We start from the raw sequence: 18,153 nt of genomic DNA on the forward strand, positions 1-18,153 counted from the left end.
GACAGAGAGAGAGAGGAGGGTGGGGAATGGGCATGCACCAGGACCTCCAGCCACTGCAAATGAACTCGAGTAGCGTGTGCCCCTTTGTGCATCTGGCTAACATGGGTCCTGGGAAATTGAACATGGGTCCTTTGGCTTTGCATGCAAACACCTCAACCTCTAAGCCATCCTTCCAGCCCCCATGAGACTTTATTTCATCTCTTCATGTTTCATAGTCTCTTCTACCTTTCTAGATTATCAGCAAGCTTTACCTCGGATATGCCAGACCTGGAACGCCTTCTAGCTCTTGACCACCTCGAGCAAAATCTTCTTTTCCTTTGGCCTTAGCTCTACTTGGCACCATGTTCCTCTGGGTCTGAGGGCCCCCCGCACCTGTCCTTCCTCCCCGATAGCCCTGCCCTTAGGCACGAACGTGTCGATTTAGGAGAAATGTCACCTCCTCCCAGGCCCCTGACACTGTGCCTTCCTCCTGTGCTTCAGGCTCGGGACGACATCCTGAATGGCTCCCACCCGGTTTCCTTCGAGAAGGCCTGTGAGTTTGGAGGATTTCAAGCCCAGATACAATTTGGACCCCATGTGGAGCATAAACACAAGCCTGGATTCTTAGAGTAAGTGACCTTTGGTTCCTGTTTTCTTTCTCACTTCTCTGGTCCTTTTCACTTGTTTACCTTGGACTGAGGCACCCACAAGACACACCCTCACTTCTGTCGGGTGTGAGAATGTTGGATTGCACTCGGTTGAGTGTGAGACCAAAAATGTGAACTATAAGAAAAAGTTAAAAAAAAAAAACACCTTGAAATTCAGCTAAGAGGGGACCATAAATGAGGTCTGTTCTTCCTTCTGGCAGTGGGTGAATGAATCTTCCTTTGCCAAGGATTCTGCCACAGCCCTGCCAGCCAGTGTCCACCCTGGCCTGGGGCCTTGGGAAGTTCCTATCCTCGCTCCTATCACCCTGCCTATTAATTAGCACATTGCCAAATCAATTGCTGGAGACTCCTGCCTTCATCTAAGTGATGCACATTTGTATTCTCTATTAGAATCCTGAACAGGTCTCCGTTCTTTCAAAAGCGTGTCGTGGGGCTGGAGAGCTGGCTCCTTTTTCTAGAACGATAAGAGGTGTTTCCTCTCTGGCTCGTGCTTCTGAGGTGTCACAAGCATACTGACCCCACAGATTCATCGTGGGTCTCCTGGGAATGCCCAACTAAGCAGGCTGCCATTTTTCTAAGGTGTCCCTGCCTCTCTGTGCAGATCTGGACTTTTCCTATGGTTTCATGCACACCATCCTCTGAGGGAATTCTTTATCCTTTGTTCCCTTCTGTTTCTATTTAGTGTGGATGAAAGGTTTGTGTGGAGCTGGGCGGGGGGGGGGGACTGTCCTCTCTTCATCAATGTCCTCCTGTCGCCCAGAGTGCCATCTAATGTGAGTGGGGACCGTGCAGGAGGGACGTGGGCATTTCTGGAGGGTGCATCTCTCCCTGGCACTGTGCAGGTGCAGGGAGGCGAGAGGGGAGTGACAGCCTGTATTCAGCCCTTGGCTCCACATTCCCTCTGATGGGAGAAAGCTGGTGCCAGCCTCTGCCCTGGAGAAGGAAGCCCCTGGTATCAGGCAGTACTAGCCCAGTAGGTTACTTGGTGTGAGTTGTTATTTTTGTATTTGTGTGTGTTTGCATTTGTGTGCTTATGTGCATATGTGTGTGGGCACATGTGTGTGCCGGTGCACCTACCTACGGAGGCCGGGTTTTCATGTCCTCAGTCACTCTCCACCTTGAGTTTTGGTTTTTCGAGACAAGGTCTCACTCCAGTCCAGGCTGACCTGGAATTCATGAAGTAGTCTCAGGCTGGCTTCAAACTCATAGAGATCCTCCTTCCTCTGCCTCCTGAATGCTGACATTAAAGGCATGAGCCACCACGCCAGGCCACCTTGAGTTTTTTATTTATTTATTTATTTATTTTTGGTGTTTTGAGGCAGGGTCTCACTCCAGCCCAGGCTGACCTGGAGTTCATTATGGAGTCTCAGGGTGGCCTCAAACTCAACGGCGATCCTCCTACCTCTGCCTCCCGAGTACTGGGATTAAAGGTGTGCACCACCATGCCCAGGCTGGAGAGATGGCTTAGTGGTTAAGGCAGTTGCCTGCGAAGCCTTAGCACCCGGATTTGATTCCCCAGTACCCGCGTAAGCCAGATGCCCAAGGTGGCACATGTGCCTGGTGTTTGTCTGCAGTGGCTGGAGGCCCTGGTGTGCCCCATCTTTCCCTCTATCTGCCTTGTCATCTCCCTCCCTCCCTCTCTCAAATAAGTAAGTAAATAATCTAAAGAATGAGATGAGGAGTAGTTGAGAAAGGTGGTCGTTGCCCCGCATGTGTGCTCGCTCACAAGAGACAGTTGCCGTGGGCTGCTCCTGAGACGAGAGCTGCGCTCCCCGAGTCTGGGTGGACCGCGAGTGGCGAGCGCCGTCCGAGGTGTCGGGCCCGGGAGTGAGCTCTGCCGCTCAGGATGGAGTCAAGACCAAGGCCGGGGCAGAAGTGTCTCAGCCACGGTACGGGAGGCCCCTTCCCTGAGTAGCCATTCCTGGCAAGAATTTGTCTGAGAAAACAAAGCAACCCAGGCCATGAATCTCTGTTCTGAAAAGAAAAAAAAAAACAGTTAGAGTGGACTTGGAAATTTTCCCCTCCAAACTCAAACTCGAGCTATTTCTAATGTCAACAAGCAAAACTGTCCACACCAGAGGAGGTCTAGAGCCCGTGTGTTTTCTTTCTTTCTCTCTTTCTTTCTTTCTTTCTTTCTTTCTTTCTTTCTTTCTTTCTTTCCGTCCTTCCTTCCTTCTTCCTTCCCCCTTCCTTCCTTCCTTTCTTGTCTTGTTTCGTTTCGTTTCGTTTTCCCACTTGGCATCCATTCCAGCACATATTCCCTTTCTGGAACTGGTCCTGTGTGTGTGCTTTTGTAGATTGATTTGGCTAGGTTCTCTTGTTTTCACACTATCCATGAAGCAGGCCCCTCCACCTGTGTTTCCATCAGCTGTCTTACACCCCACCCTACCCCAAACTCGCCATCACCATCTTGTAAATTAAAAGTAAGACACCATAACAGCTCGCTGTTGTCTGCACAGCGCGTTCCTCGCTGTTCACATCTTTGTGGACCTCCTTGCTCTGAGCTCTGCTCCCGGACGAGGCGAGTCAGGCGTCAGCCAGCCTCACAACTTCCAAGCCAGCGAGTCCAGTGTTTATCCAGTCCCAAGGTGTCTCTGCACCAGTGGCCCATGCTTGTATCAAAGGGCGTTTGGAGCAGTTCAGAATCCCAGAACCACCACAGTGGCCTACAATTCAGTCTTAAAGGAGATTCTGCCTGGTTTATAACCATGTGCAAACCTCAAAGACATTACAGTAAATGAAACCAGCCAGTCACAGAAATGGAAATACTGCATTTTGGGCGCTTGGGGAGTATATCTCGTGGGTGAGGAAAGAAAAAGAAAACAATTGCAGATCCTGAGGAGAGAATCAGCCCATTGCACCTCACCAGGGACCCAGCTGAAACCAAGAGGAATTGGGGAAATGAGCAAGAGTGCTGCTTTCTTGGTGAACCTGGTACCAGCACAAGGGTGAAGGAGATAGACACAGAGACCACTCAACTCCTACCAAACCAGAGATCCAGAGACACAGAGGCTCATCACTGAAGTAGACCTGAAACAAACCCAACATGGCTCAGGGAAATTCGTGGAAGAGGGGGTGGAAAGAATGTTAGAGCCACATGTTGGAACATTATGCACAGAGACATTGCCTCTTAGCCATAACTGATGGCTACCCCCACAATGCACAGCCCACATTCCCCAACGAGGAGGGGCCCTGCAGAGGGGAGAGGGCAGGGAAGAGGCTAGTGATGGTATCAACATGGTTCTATACACACTGTGTACATAACTAAATAAAAAGAACAATTGCATTATCTCATTTACATATGGAATCAAAAAGTAACTAAGATGGCTGGGAATTTAGCTCAGTCAGTAAAGTGCTTGCCTTGCAAGCATGAGGGCCTGTGTCCATTCTCATAGCCCCTATAGGAATGGCAGTACGCATCTGCCATCCCCGTGCTAGAGAGGAGACAGTCCTTGAAGCTTGCGGCCAAGCCAGTCTAGCCTCATTGGTGAGTTCCATGCAGGTCAGTGAGGGACCCTGTTTCTAAAGATGGCGTACCTGAAAATGACACACACGTGTGCCTACAGACATACACACACATGTGCCTATGGACACACACATACCCATATTCATACACACATAAAAAATGAAACTTAAATATTTCCAAACCAACCAGAACAGATAGAAATAGTAGACAGGCCATTTCCATAGTGGGGGCGGGAAGATGGTCAGATGGAGAGCAGAGGGAAAGAGTTTTAGTTGGGCAGCGTTAATCTAAAGATTTAAAGTGCCGCCAGGAGGATCTTAGTTGTTATGGTGTGCTAGAAACTTGCTAAGAGGGATTTTTAGCTACTTGTAATACACATGCTAGCGCTGAGAGATGGTAGGAATATTAAGGTACTTGACTCTGATGATCGTTTAGCATGTCCGTGCATATCGGAACACAATATGTGCCCTCCAGTTTAAGCAGTAAAGATACAATTGCAAACTGTCCTTAAAAGGAAGCAATGTGGGCTGGAGAGATGGCTTAGCAGTTGAGGCACTTGCCTGCGAAGCCTAAGGTCAGAGGTTCCATTCCCCAGTATGCACGTAAGCCAGATGCACAAGGCGGCACATGCATCTGGAGTTCTTTTGAAGAGGTTGATTGCCCCAGCACACCCATATTCTCTCTTTCTTTCTCTCTCTCTCTCTCTCTCTCTCTCTCTCTCTCAATCTGCCTCTTTCTCTCTGAAATAAATAAATAAAAATAAAGGAAATAATGTAAGGAGTTCATAGATACTTGGGTTTGCATCAACCTTGCTTCCTTAGACATGTCAATAAAATCCTCTTCTCTGATTCCACTGCCTTCGAGGCAGCTTTTCCCACATCACCTGTCACTGCATGGTCCCCATTACCGTCTTACTGGAGGTTCTCTTTATTCCTGTCCTCTACGCTAGGTTGGAAGTTCTCACCTCATGGGATGCAGTATGATTGAAAGGTGCCTTGAAGGTGTCAGGTGTACGGTGGCCGGGTGCATGTCTCTGGAGGCCACAGACAAGCTTGACCTGCTCCGGTGACCCAGGGGGACTCACTCCATGACACCAAGCCTCACAGTCCATGAATAAAACAAGATCTTTTCTGCCCAGGACTTTTGTCAGAATTTCATTTACATTTGCTTGTGAAGCACTTGACACGGTGCTTGGCCATCAGTAAATGACAGCTATTATTGGCGCTTGAAACCCTCTATCCACGTGGCTTGGAATGTTGGTTATTTTAAATATAGAGGCATAGCAAGTAATACCTCTCGGAGGATTAGAACTTCCGCGTTCATTTGCCAGTCTCTTAAGGCAAGCCCCAGACGTTGGCTTTGTGTGAGAGCTGTGGGTGTGTGCGTCCTATGATTGGGCTTTTGGGTGGCTTCCTTTTTTTAAATTTTTATTAGCATTTTCCATGATTATAAAAAAATATCCCATGGTAATTCCCTCACTCTCCCCCCAACTTTCCCCTTTGAAATTCCATTCTCCATCAAGTTACCTCCCCATCTCAATCATTGTACTTACATATATACAATGTCAACCTATTAAGTATCCTCCTCCCTTCCTTTCTCTTCCCTTTATGTCTCCTTTTTAACTTACTGGCCTCTGCTACTAAGTATTTTCCTTCTCACGCAGAAGCCCAATCATCTGTAGCTAGGATCCACATATGAGGGAGAACATGTGGCGCTTGGCTTTCTGGGCCTGGGTTACCTCACTTAGTATAATCCTTTCCAGGTCCATCCATTTCAGGTGGCTTTCTTGTCAGAACCAAGCACAACAGAACATCTGTATGGAAATGACAGGTGACCTTGAAATAATCTGATGAAAGAATAATTTTATATTTTCATGAGTTTTTGTCTTCTTGGTATTCCATGTTTGTCTTATATCTAAACAACTGTTGTGTTTAGTTTTATTTTTTAAGTATTTTTTAATATATTTTATTTATTTCTTGAGAGAGAGAGAGAGAGAGAGAGAGAATGGACACACCAAGGTCTGTAGCTGCCGTAAACGAACTCCAGACGCATGCGCCCCCTTGTGCATCTGGCTTACATGGGACCTGGGGAATTGAACCAGGGTCCTTTGGCTTTGCAGGCAAATGCCTTAATTGCTAACACATCTTCTCCAGCCCTGTTGTGTTTAGTTTTAGGAAACATTCAGTAGCTCCATTTTTATCCTGTTGTAACAGCATATGGACCATGCTATACGTTAGACAATCAATGGATAGCCAGTTCACAGACTAGAGAGCAACACAGCTGACCTGGCCGGAACACACACACACACACACACACACACACACACACACACACACACACACACAAGTTGATGGACTCAATATTGGGCAGATTTGGTAGAGGTACCAATGGCTGCTGTGAGGTCATGAATGCAATGGCCACTTCATGGCCAGAGGATCGTCTCCTGATGTTTGCTTTAGCCTGTCATTGACTTCTTCCTTGTGACCTTCTGTGTTTTCCAAGTATAGTGCTATAACACAGGGAACGTCAGGGAATTCTAGCTTCAGCCTTTCACTTTTCCTGCTTTTCCCTCCTTCTCACAGAGAACCATTTTTATTATTTCTGGATTTATCCTATTTTATTTATTTATTTTTTTTTTTTTGAGGTAGCATCTTACTCTGGCCCCGGCTGACCTGGGATTCACTATGTAGTCTCAGGCTGGCCTTGAACTCACAGCGATCTTCCTACCTTTGCCTCCCATGTGCTGGGATTAAAGGCGTACACCACCATGTCTGGCAAAAAGAAAAATTTTTATTTTGAGGCCAGCCCAACAGACTAGACTTTTTTTTTATGCAAGAGAGTGAGAATGAAATAGAGAGCGTGAGAGAGAAAATTGGTGCATCAGAGCCTTAGCCATTGCAATTGATCTCCAGACACATGCGCCCCCTTGTGTGCATGTGCGACCTTGCATGCCAGCATCACTGTGCTCCGGGCTTATGTGGGACCTGGGGAGTCAAACATGAGCCCGTCAGCTTCATAGGCAAGTGCCTTAACCACTAAGACTTCCCTCTAGACCCCTTCTTCTTCTTTTTTTTTTAAACATGTAGACCATAGCTAGGCATGGTGGCACATACCTTTAACCCCAGCACTTAGGAGACAGAGGTAGGAGGATCTCTGAGAGTTCGAGACCACCTTGAGACTACATAGTGAATTTCAGGTCAGCCTGGGCTAGAGCAAGACCCTACCTCAAAAAACCAAAAATAAAGAAAAAAAAATATATAGATATGTATGTATGTATATATATATCTCATATAAAATAGTATTTTTAAAATAAAAACACTCTCCTTTGCTTGGGCACACACTGCATATCTTGATGTCCTTTGTCTTTACATTTGCCAGTGTACCCCAGGAGTCCTTTCTTTAAATATGTCAGTTCGACCTTTTTTAATCACCTCATCTTACCACGTCTTTAGTTAAGTGCATCGTTGGATATACAGCCTGTTATTAATTGTTCCATAAAATACTGGGAGAGTTAGTGACTTCACCGTGACTTTTATGAACAGTGTCCTTTTGACTTCTCATCTTAGACCCTGATAAATGTTTTATCTTTCTCTCTCCCCTCTCTCAGCCTAAAGGAATTCCTACCCAAAGAATACATCAAGCAGAGAGGAGCTGAAAAGAGGATATTTCAGGTATTGCAAATGGGCCACAATTTATTATTCTCCCCAATCCCTATCCTCATTTATCTGCACGTGCTCCCCTTCTTCTTGTCCCCCCATGTACATGATAGCTTTGTGCCCCAGGCATGTATTCTTACATGCTCAATAGTGGGTGACTCAAGAGTCCAGAAGCTGCTGGTTCTACTTTGGACAGATTTATTATCTTAATCCCTACTTTCTTGATAAAGGTTACTCAGCTCTTCTGAGCAAAAAATGTGCATACATATAATTTCAAAGGCATCATTCTGACAGCAATGAGACAGGAGACAGACTGTTCAGCTGCACGAAGGGGATCTCCTTTGTCCTGAGATTTTGTGTTTAAAGCTAGAAAGAGGGAACTAGCGCCTTTTTTAAATCTAGACTTAAAGTCTGAGACTTGTCCATTGTAGACATCTACTAAGTGAAACCCTATTGTCAGCTTCACTGTGAAACACCCTGTGAATTGAAAAACTCAGTCTTCTTTGATCTTGCAATGAAACTATAAACTATAATCAGAATTTCATGTTGTATGAAACATTTTTTTTTTTTACCAACTAAAATGTCCTAGCGTAAATTCTAGTTAGGCATGTCGAGCCTACTTTATGTAAAATATGTATTTTGAATAGATGTTGAACCATGTCTCTTAAAAAAAAAAAAAAGAGCATGATTTTGGTCTAGGAAGATGGCTCAGTGAGCAAGAACGCTTGCTGCCCTGGCATGCGGACCTGAGCCAACCCCAGCCCTGAGCGGGGTAGACCAGGAGAACCCCTTGGACCCACTGGTCAGAGAGTCTAGCTGAGGCATGGCCAGTCCAGGATCAGTAAGAGGCACTGTCTCAGGGAGATAGGGTGGAAGGATGATAGGCCTGACACCCAGCACCCTCCTCTGGCCTCCTCATGCATGTGCGCCCCCCAAAATAAATCAGACACCCCTTGCTTGCTGTCGTTTGAAGGGTGGGCCCTGAGCCTTTTTGTGATACTAAGTCACCTGACTGTGTTTATGGACATGAAATGCTGCACTTTGTTGCTGCCTGCTCAGGTTCCAGCTCGAGTCTGGGGGCCCTGCACCCCACCTCTCTGCACACTGCATTCTTCAGTCAGAAAATGCCTGTAAGCCGGGCGTGGTGGCGCACGCCTTTAATCCCAGCATTCGGGAGGCAGCGGTAGGAGGATCGCTGTGAGTTCAAGGCCATCCTGAGAATACAGAGTGAATTCCAGGTCAGCCTGGACTCCAGTGAAACCCTACCTCCAAAAACCAAACAATAAATAAAAAATAAAACAAGAAGATGCCTGTGTCATAGAGAGATCTGAGTGTAAGCGTCACAGACTATTCATAACCCGCGCACCCCACCTGTGGGGACTGTTATCACCACGCCCCGTTAACGGCAGGGCTGCAGTAAGTGGTCCCCTCCCCACCCCACCCGCTGTCGCCTTTTGCAGGAACATAAGAACTGTGGAGAGATGAGTGAAATAGAAGCCAAGGTCAAGTACGTGAAACTTGCCCGGTCCCTCCGGACCTACGGGGTGTCGTTTTTCCTGGTGAAGGTAAGCCGGGCAGGGCGGGGAGGGCGTTCACCTGGGCCACGCTCTTTGCTTTCTATTTTGTGCTTATTGAGAACTCTTGTATGAACGTACTGTAATTTGACCACGGTCCTTCCACAGTATTCCCTTTTGTTCGCTCTCCTCTTTCTCCATGCCACTGAGGACCCTCCCCCTTCAAGGTGCCCCTTCCTCTTCCTTTGTCCTCCTCTGTGCGTTATGTTGAAATGTTCATGGGCTCCAAACAGAACAGGATTTGGGGGTATCCCTAACCACTATGGGGTCATGAATGCACCAGTCAGTTCATGTCTGGAGGGCAGGGCCCCACAGTGCGCCTTGCCTTCCCACCGTGTGGCTCTTATGTGCTTTCTGCCCTCCGCTTCCGCAGTGTTTCCTGAGCATTGGAGGGGAGATCGAAACCTGCCTTAATGTTGAGCTCTTAACAGCTTCTTAGTTTCTGCGTTGATGAATTTTGAGTCTCGTCAGGGTCTACCGCCATCTCTCTCGAGAAGGTTCTCCGGCAGGCGGCGAGAACAGCTCTCACGTTCAGTCTGCAGTGTCCCCTCGATCCTGGTGGGCGTGATGGAGATGACTCGTCCTGTGCCAGGCACTGGAATCCTCTTCTTGTAGTTTTGAGTCTTGCATTTTCCTGGTATTGATGGTTATCTTTCAAAACAAAGAATGTTCTCAAACTAGTAGGGAAAGCCCAGTTTTCTTTCAGTTCAGCATGGGTGGAGCCCCGGCACTTGCAGATGTAGCATCTGGCCCAGGGTGAGCCCAGTTTAACGACGTCATAAGCATGACGACCGTGCATGAACGCCACCTGGTGAGTGAGGCCATCTGCTCTTGGGGGTCTCAAGGCAGCTCAGCCCTGGTACTGTCACAAGGAGCCAGCTTACCGTTGCCCTAAAAAGAAGTGACTCGTGAACGATAGAGGCTTCTAGACTAAGTGAACCCAGCTGACCATTGACAACCAAAGAGTCAGGCCAGGTAGCACGTCTTGTTTGCGCCTCCAGACACATCACGGGGTGAGGTGTCCCTTTCGTCTCTTCCATGGGAACTGTCTAACTACTACAGAACTGAATGTATGTGTCCACGGAAACACGCGTGCGTGTGGGTTCACGGCAGCCTTTAGCCCAACTATAGGAACAAGGCACACATCTGTCAGTGGGTGGACAGATAAATAGGTGACAGGACAGCCATACAAAGCAATGTTAGCTGGGTGTAGAGAGGAGTAAAGTACAGGTCCTTGCTGCTGCGTGGGTGGGCGTGGTAGCCATTGTGCTAAGAAGATGTCAGTCGCAGAAGCCGTATGGTTTCATTTATATGAAATGTCTAGAATATGTAAAGCCTGTAGAGATAGGAGGTAGCTCAGAGGTGTTGTGCAGAGCAGAGAAGGGAGACTCATAGCTAAGAGATGAAAGAGGGGTTTTTTGGGGGGGCTCTCCTTTTTCGTAAGGAAAATGATCTCAAATTACCTGCAGTGATAGTTATACACTCTGAATATACTGACGTCATTAAATCACACCTTTTGAGTAGGTGAATTGTGTAGCATGGGAATTATATCTGACTAAGGCTATATGGAGGGCTGGAGAGATGGCTTAGCAATTAAGGCACTTCCTGCAAAACCAAAGGACCCAGGTTTGATTCCCCATTCCCCGCATAAGCCAGATGCAAAAGGTAGTTCATGTATCTGGAGTTAATTTGCAGTGGCTGGAGGCCCTGGTGCCCATTCTCTCTGTATATAAAAAAAAAAAAATTAAGCTGTATGAAGAAAGGTCTCCAATGCCTGTCAAGTTGTCTCCATTAGTTTCCATGGTACAGTGAACCATAAGTAAAGTGACTTTGGGACAAGATGCTGAATACCTTGAATCAGTATTACATCCACTTATTGGAGTGCCTGGTTCTGCAGTTCTATCACAGGTGGAGAGGTGTGTAGCCACCACCATAATCAAGACAGGGAACACTGTGTTGTCACCACAAGGATCCCTATGCTACACTTTTTTTTTTTCCTTTTGAGGGAAGGTCTTACTCTAGCTCAGGCTGACCTGGAATTCAAGGTGGCCTTGAACTCATGGCGATCCTCCTACCTCTGCCTCTCAAGGGCTGGGATTAAAGGCATGTGCCACCATCCCGGGCCCTATGCTACATTGATTTATTTATGAGAGAGAGACAAATAAGAAGAGAGAATATGCATGCCAGGGCCTGTAGCCACTGCAAACGAACTCCAGACACATGTGCCACCTTGTGCATCTGGCTTACGTGGCCAGTAGGAAGTTGAACCTGGGTCCTTAGGCTTTTACAGGCAAGCGCCTTAACCACTGAGCCGTCTCTCCAGTCCCCATGCCACCGTGGCTTGGGAATTGAATCTGCAGCAGCATGTTTTGCAAGCAAGCGCCTTTAACTGCCAAGCCGTCTTCTCAGCCCTGAGCCAGGAAACTTCCACACAGCAAGTGGCTGAGGCCTGACAGCATGTCGTCGGGGTTTCCCAGGAGCCGGACCTGCCTGAGACCTTCAGAGGCAGAGAGGGCTCTTGGGAGGGCCCCTTTCTTTCGTGTGCGCAGACCTGTGTCCACCCCACACTTCTTTCCATCCTTCGACTGCAGACCTTTTATTCCCAGGAGATTAATGTTTTAACAGGTTCCAGGAAATATCCATTCAGCCAGCTATCTCCTTCTCTCTCTTTCTCTTTCTCTCAGTAGATAATCTAATGGCTTCTCTCTCAAGGGTGTCTGATCAGGCTGGCTGAATTTGAAGCTTGCAAAACTCGGAGGCAGGAGGAAGCGCGTTTTCTACCAGGAAGAGGCAGGCTCCGTTAATGAGTCACACCCTTTCTCTTTCCAGCAGTTGTTAGCAGTTATCCCCAGCTCGGCTCTGGCCCCCCGCACTGGGAACGCGCCACACCACCCTCCGCTTGCAGGGGCAGAGCCCCTGGCTCTTCCGTCACCTGCTCTGCATGTCTGAGTGAGTGGCAGGTTGCAATCAGACTAATAACCTGTTGGCTCCCTCGGGCTCTTGGCCACTCAGTTCAACACAGCCAAAGCCCAAACCGTCCTCCCTATGATCCCATCAAGCTCACAAGAGCTCCACATTGGCTTGGGCCCGGACCATTGGCTGTGGGTTTTTCTTTCTCTATCACCAGTGTATATCTTCCTGGTATGGGCATAGCAGGAAGGGCTGACTGCTCAAGAGAAAAACGAGGCGTTGATCAAGAGAAAAACAAGGTGTTGAAGACTATCAGCCGTTTTGCTCTAGAAATGACTAGCAGTGCAGTTTGGTGTGTGCGTGTGTGCGCGTGTGCGCTCTTCGCCTCTGTCAGGGAGTGCAAGTGTGCTCAGAGGACAAACTCAGGGTGTCCGTTCTGACCTTCCACCTTGTTTAAGACATGGTCTCTATTGTGTTTTGCTGCTATGAATGCCAGACTAGCTGGGCTGTGGGCTCTGGGATACTCCTGGCTCTGCCTCCCACTACCATAGGCATACTGGCACCCCAGACATGCATACTACTTACATGTGGCTCTGCATGAGCATCTGAACTGTAGTCATCAGGTTTGCTCAGAAGCGATTTTCAACACAGAGCCATCTCCCCAGGCCACGGCAGTGCCTTTTGACTTTACTCATGGCTCCCAGACACTCTCCCTCCTGGCCTCTGCGACACGGTCACAGCTCCTCGGAGCAGCGGGTCAGCTCCCCATGCATCTCAGCTCCAGGCTGTGCCCATGACCACAGGGAAATGCCAAAGGCAAAGGTAGACGGGAAAAGGGTTACACAAGGATTTCCTATAAAGAAATAGATCCTACGCGGTGATGGGAAACACTTCACTGTTGTTTCTGGGGTTCTGGTCACGCAGACCACGGCAAAAGGCAAAAGTTACAAGAGGAAGAAGGTAGACATTTGCAGCTCCCTTTTGTTGAGATGTTTATAATGGCTTCCCATTAAAATTTCATGATCTTCTTTTAAAAAATTATTTATTTATTTGAGAGAGAGAAGAACCAGATTTAGAGAAAGAATTGTACCTGAGTCCTTAGGCTTCACAACAAGGACCTTAACCACTAAGCCATCTTTCCAGACTGTCTCCAGACTGTCCCTTTTGAGTTCCTTATGTTCCCCTACTCACAGCTGTGGCTTGCTGGTGGACGGTCCCCTGCACCTGCAGCCTAGATTTCATCTCTGATGCTTTCCAGAATCCCAGCAGCAGGGTCCACACCGTCACTGCAACCCTGGCTTAGCTGTCCAGACCCTGTCTACCTAAATCTCCGTGAGGCCTGGAAGCTACAGGAACTGGCCTAGTTTGTCACATGTTTATTTCACTCCTAGTGAAATTGACCTCTTAAAAAAAAAAAAAAATTGGTGTGTTCACAGGGTGGTCCCTTGAGGAGTGTAGAATGATTTGTCTCCCCAGACCACACAGGTCCCTCTTCCTACTGGGTCCTTCCGCCACGAGGAAGCTGAGGCTGCTGTGAGTGTCGCCATCTTGGGCTCGGGCATTGCCCACCGAGCAGCGTGAGAGGAGGGGCCGAGGCTCTTTCTCTTCACTTGCAGGAGAAAGATGGGCGCCGTGGTGGGCCACAGCCTGCTTTCCAAGGCAGAGATGTTCCTCTGCTGCTCAGATGTGTCCTCAGGCCGCGTCACTACGGCTGGGCCCCACCAGCCTTGTGGAAGTTAACAGTCTCTTTGCAAGTCGGGAAATGATGCTGTGAGTCTTTCCGATAGAATCTGGAGGTTGTTGGTGGTCATTAAGTAGTAAGCTTGTTTAAGTGCAGGCCTTGGTGCCCCGCGTCGGGTACGTTCCCGCGCATGCACTCTTTGTGAAGGTATGTGCATTGCTGTAAGAACAGCTGTTCTAGGATTCAGCCAATAGGATGTGAAAATTTTTTCTTCTTTGTAAAATTTTTTTTTTAATTTTTCTTTATTTATTTGAGAGAGAGACAGAGAGAGAATGGGTGTGTCAGGGCCTCCAGCCAATGCAAATGAACTCCAGATGCGTGCGCCACCTTGTGCATCCGGCTTACATGGGTCCTGGGGAATCGAGCCTCAAACCGGGGTCCTTAGGCTTCACAGGCAAGCGCTTACAATCCAAGTTTTTCTTCTTGATAATTAAATTTGTACATACCACTGCACTCAGTGGAATTCTGGAAATAGAATTTTTAAAGATTTTCATTACCACCCTTTCTCATGTGCTGTACATAAACACACCTATTTTAAAACTTCATTTCACATAGGATCACATATGCTATTTTATTGATATATTTTACATCATGAATAATCTGTTTCCCTACAAAATTATTTTTATCAGTGGTAATATTTTATCTGGCTATTCCATAGGTTATATATTATGTCCTGTGTTGTTGAAAAGTGCACTTGTTTCTAGTTTTTTACTAACTAACTCTCCTTGAGTTTCTAATGACAAAATCATTATACCCATTCAAAACTTTCTTTTAAAAAAGTTTCTAAAAACAGTTCCTAGAGACAAGCTGCAACAAAAGTGGGAACATTTTTAAAGCTTTGGCTAAATATTGACACATAGTCTTCCATAAAGGCCTTGCCAGTTTTAACTTCCACCACTAACAGTCAGTTTCACTCCTCACTCCTTCCTTGATTCTTGGTAATGATCTATTTATTTAGTTTGTTAGTTATTTTTGGCTTTTTAAGGCAGGTTCTCGCTCTAGCCCAGGCTGACCTAGAATTCACTATGTAGTCTCTGGATAGCCTCAAACTCACAGCGATCTTCCTACCTTTGCCTCCTGAGTGCTGGGATTAAAGGCGTGCACCACCACACCTGGTGCAAGTGATATTTTTACTTTTTTAATATTTATTTAATTTATTTATTTGAGAGAGATTGTGGAAGAGGCAGATAGAGAGAAAGAGAGAATGGGCATGACAGGGCCTCTAGCCACTGCAAATGAACTCCAGACGTATGTGCCCCCTTGTGCATCTGGCTTACGTTGGTACTGAACCCAGGTCCTTAGGCTTCACAGGCAAACACCTTAACCTCTAAGCTATTTCCCCAGTCCCCGCAAGTGACTTTAACAAAAAACTCTTTGACATAAACAAATTTTATTTGCTTATTGTTGTAACAATTTTGTTGATGTTACTTTTTGTTTGTTTGTTTCATTTGTTTTTCCAGGTAAGGTTTGGCTCTAGCCCAGGCTGACCTGGAATTCACTCTGTATTCTCAGGCTCCTCAAACTCACAGCGATCCTCCTTCCTGTCTCCTGAGTGCTGGCATTAATAGGCATGCGCCACCATGCCTGGCTATTGTTGATTTTCTTTGGCAGACATTATGCAAACATTTTGCAAACATTATGCAGACATTATGCAAACATTACCAATAGTATATCAAGTCTTCCACTATTACATTTGTTGCAGATACTTGTTCTTACAGTGAGGGTTTTCATTGTACCTTCCTCCTGCCTTATGTCTCTCTCTCTCCATTTGTGTGTCTCCCTAATCTTTCTCTGTTACTCTGGAGAGAGGGGGAGATGGATGATGGAAAGGTAGGTAGATTATTGATGACAGATAGAGAGAGTTTGAGATTCGTACCAAGCTGCGTTTATTTTGAATTAAAGCTACTAGTCTTTTCCTTTATGGCTTCCCATTTGGGTGTTTTGCTTGAACTGGGTTATTTCTTACCCAGAAATCACAAAAAAAATACCCTCCCATTTAATCTTAAATTATTAATTTATGCAGAGTTGGTTTTAGTATGAGAGTTTGAGATAAGGATTTATTATTTTAATAGACATTGTTGTATAAAAATACTATTAAAGTAATCATGGATGATGTGTTCAGAATCTGTAGGGAGCCAGGCGTACGGGCTCATGTCTGTCAGCCAGCACTCGGGAAGCCAAAGCAAAAAGATTGTCATATGTCAGTTCCATACCAGCTGTGGCTTAAGAATAAGATCTCGGGCTGGAGAGATGGCTGTGTGGTTAAGGTGCTTGCCTGTGAAGCCTAAGAATGCATGTTCGACTCTCCAGGTCACCGCGAAAGCCAGACACACGAGGTGATGCAAATGTGCAAGATTGCACATGCATGCAAGGTGGTCCCCATGTATGGAGTTTGACTGCAGTGGCTGGAGGCCCTGGCATGCCAATTCTCTCTATCTATCTATCTATCTATCTATCTATCTATCTATCTATCTCATTAAAAAAAAAAAGATACAATTTGGGTGCGGTGGCACATTCCTTTAATCCCAACATTTGGGAGGCAGAGGTAGGAGGATCGCCATGAGTTCAAGGCCACCCTGAGATTACGTAGTAAATTCCAGGTCAGGCTGGACTAGAGTGAAACCCTACCTCGGAAAACAAAAAAAAAAAGAAAAAAAAAAGAATTAAGATTTTGTCTCCACAACAAAGACATCACCACTACCAACAACAAGCATGAAGCCCACGTCAAGGTCAAGACTCCCTGTGGAAATGACCTTCCGAGATGTTTTCTAAAGGGGAAGTGTCTGCGTCTGTCTGGCAGCTGAGAAGGTCTTAGGCAGCGTAAGTTCTGTCTAAATTACTGATGAATTCCAGATTAGCCCTCTTCGTTCTTTGCCCAGTTGGTTTCTAGAAGGGTCATATGTAGAATTCACTTTAGGGTCTTTATCCCTGAGTGTCTTCACAGTGCTACCCTGCTTTTGGAGGTCATCTCTGGCTTGGAAGCAGTCTGTCCTACTAAACAATATTTCTCTCCAGGAAACAACAGTGTTTCTGTCCAGGCACCTTCGTGGGCCTGCCCAGGTTCCTGGTGTCTCTTTGCTCCCATCCCTTCCGTCCAGGGACGTTTTCGCCCGATCTCGGGACCTTGCTTTCCCAGCAGCCCGGCCGAGCGTGAAACGCGCTGCAGGTTCGACCCAGCAGAAGCCGATGAGCTCCGAGCCGTGTTCCGCTGACCCCCGCTCTCCCCACTCTAGGAGAAGATGAAAGGCAAGAACAGGCTGGTGCCTCGCCTGCTGGGCATCACCAAGGACTCGGTGATGCGCGTGGACGAGAAGAGCAAGGAGGTGCTTCAGGAGTGGCCGCTCACCACCGTCAAGCGCTGGGCAGCCTCACCCAAGAGCTTCACACTGGTATGGGATCCCACAAGGGCCCCGAGGGCACATGAAGTTTCGTGAGTGGCGCTGGGGGGGGAGGGGCTGCCCGTCAGGTGTCGCTGGCATCGTAGAGCCAGTGTGGAGGGAGGATGGTCATGGGCAGAGAGGGAAGTGAGCAGAAGTGAGGGAGGCCTGAGTAGGGCGGGCTGTCTCTGGCCACAGCTCCGTGTCTGGCGCTATACCCACGTCCTCTTGGAGTTCCTTATGTAGAAGAGACACTCGCCCGGAGGCATGTCAGTTGTGTGCTTGCGAGCAACGATGTCCCTGGGACATGCAGATGATCCCCACAATGGCCATACTGAGGAGGCGTCCCCAGCCTGCCGGCCAAAGCACGGAACAGAAAATGGAAATGGCAGCGCTGGAGGGATGGCTTAGCAGTTAAGGCATTTGCCTGCAAAGCCAAAGGACCCAGGTTCAATTCCCCACAGCCCACATTAGCCAGATACACAAGGGGGCACACACATGTGGAGTTCATTTGCAGTGGCTGGAGGTCCTGGCATGCCCATTCTCACTCTCTCTCTCTCTCTTTCTCTGTCAAATAAATAATAAAATATTTTTTAAAAAAGAAAATGGAAATGGCAGAGGTTGGGATCATATGGAAACTCCAGAGTGTCCTTCTCTAGCCCTGTGACCTTATTCAAATTGCCTCACCTTCTGAGCCTTGATTTCCTTCCATACAAAAATGCGGCGATGGGCTGGAGAGATAGCTTAGTGGTTAAGCATCTGCCTGTGTAGCCTAAGGACCC

The 18,153-nt window shown here is 47.3% G+C and overlaps 1 protein-coding gene across 4 annotated transcripts in view; it reads left to right on the forward strand.

Moving 5' to 3' along the window:
* Tln2 (talin 2) overlaps positions 1 to 18,153 on the forward strand; it is a 468,592-nt gene that overhangs the window by 289,000 nt on the left and 161,439 nt on the right. For all 4 annotated transcript variants that reach the window (XM_045159990.1, XM_045159987.1, XM_045159989.1 and 1 more), the window contains 4 exons: positions 481 to 608; positions 7,721 to 7,784; positions 9,230 to 9,334; positions 17,228 to 17,383. In XM_045159990.1, the coding sequence (XP_045015925.1) occupies positions 481 to 608; positions 7,721 to 7,784; positions 9,230 to 9,334; positions 17,228 to 17,383 (453 nt within the window). The remainder of the gene's footprint in view (positions 1 to 480; positions 609 to 7,720; positions 7,785 to 9,229; positions 9,335 to 17,227; positions 17,384 to 18,153) is intronic.

Source organism: Jaculus jaculus, chromosome 10 (assembly GCF_020740685.1).
Source record: "Jaculus jaculus isolate mJacJac1 chromosome 10, mJacJac1.mat.Y.cur, whole genome shotgun sequence".
NCBI lineage: Eukaryota > Metazoa > Chordata > Mammalia > Rodentia > Dipodidae > Jaculus > Jaculus jaculus.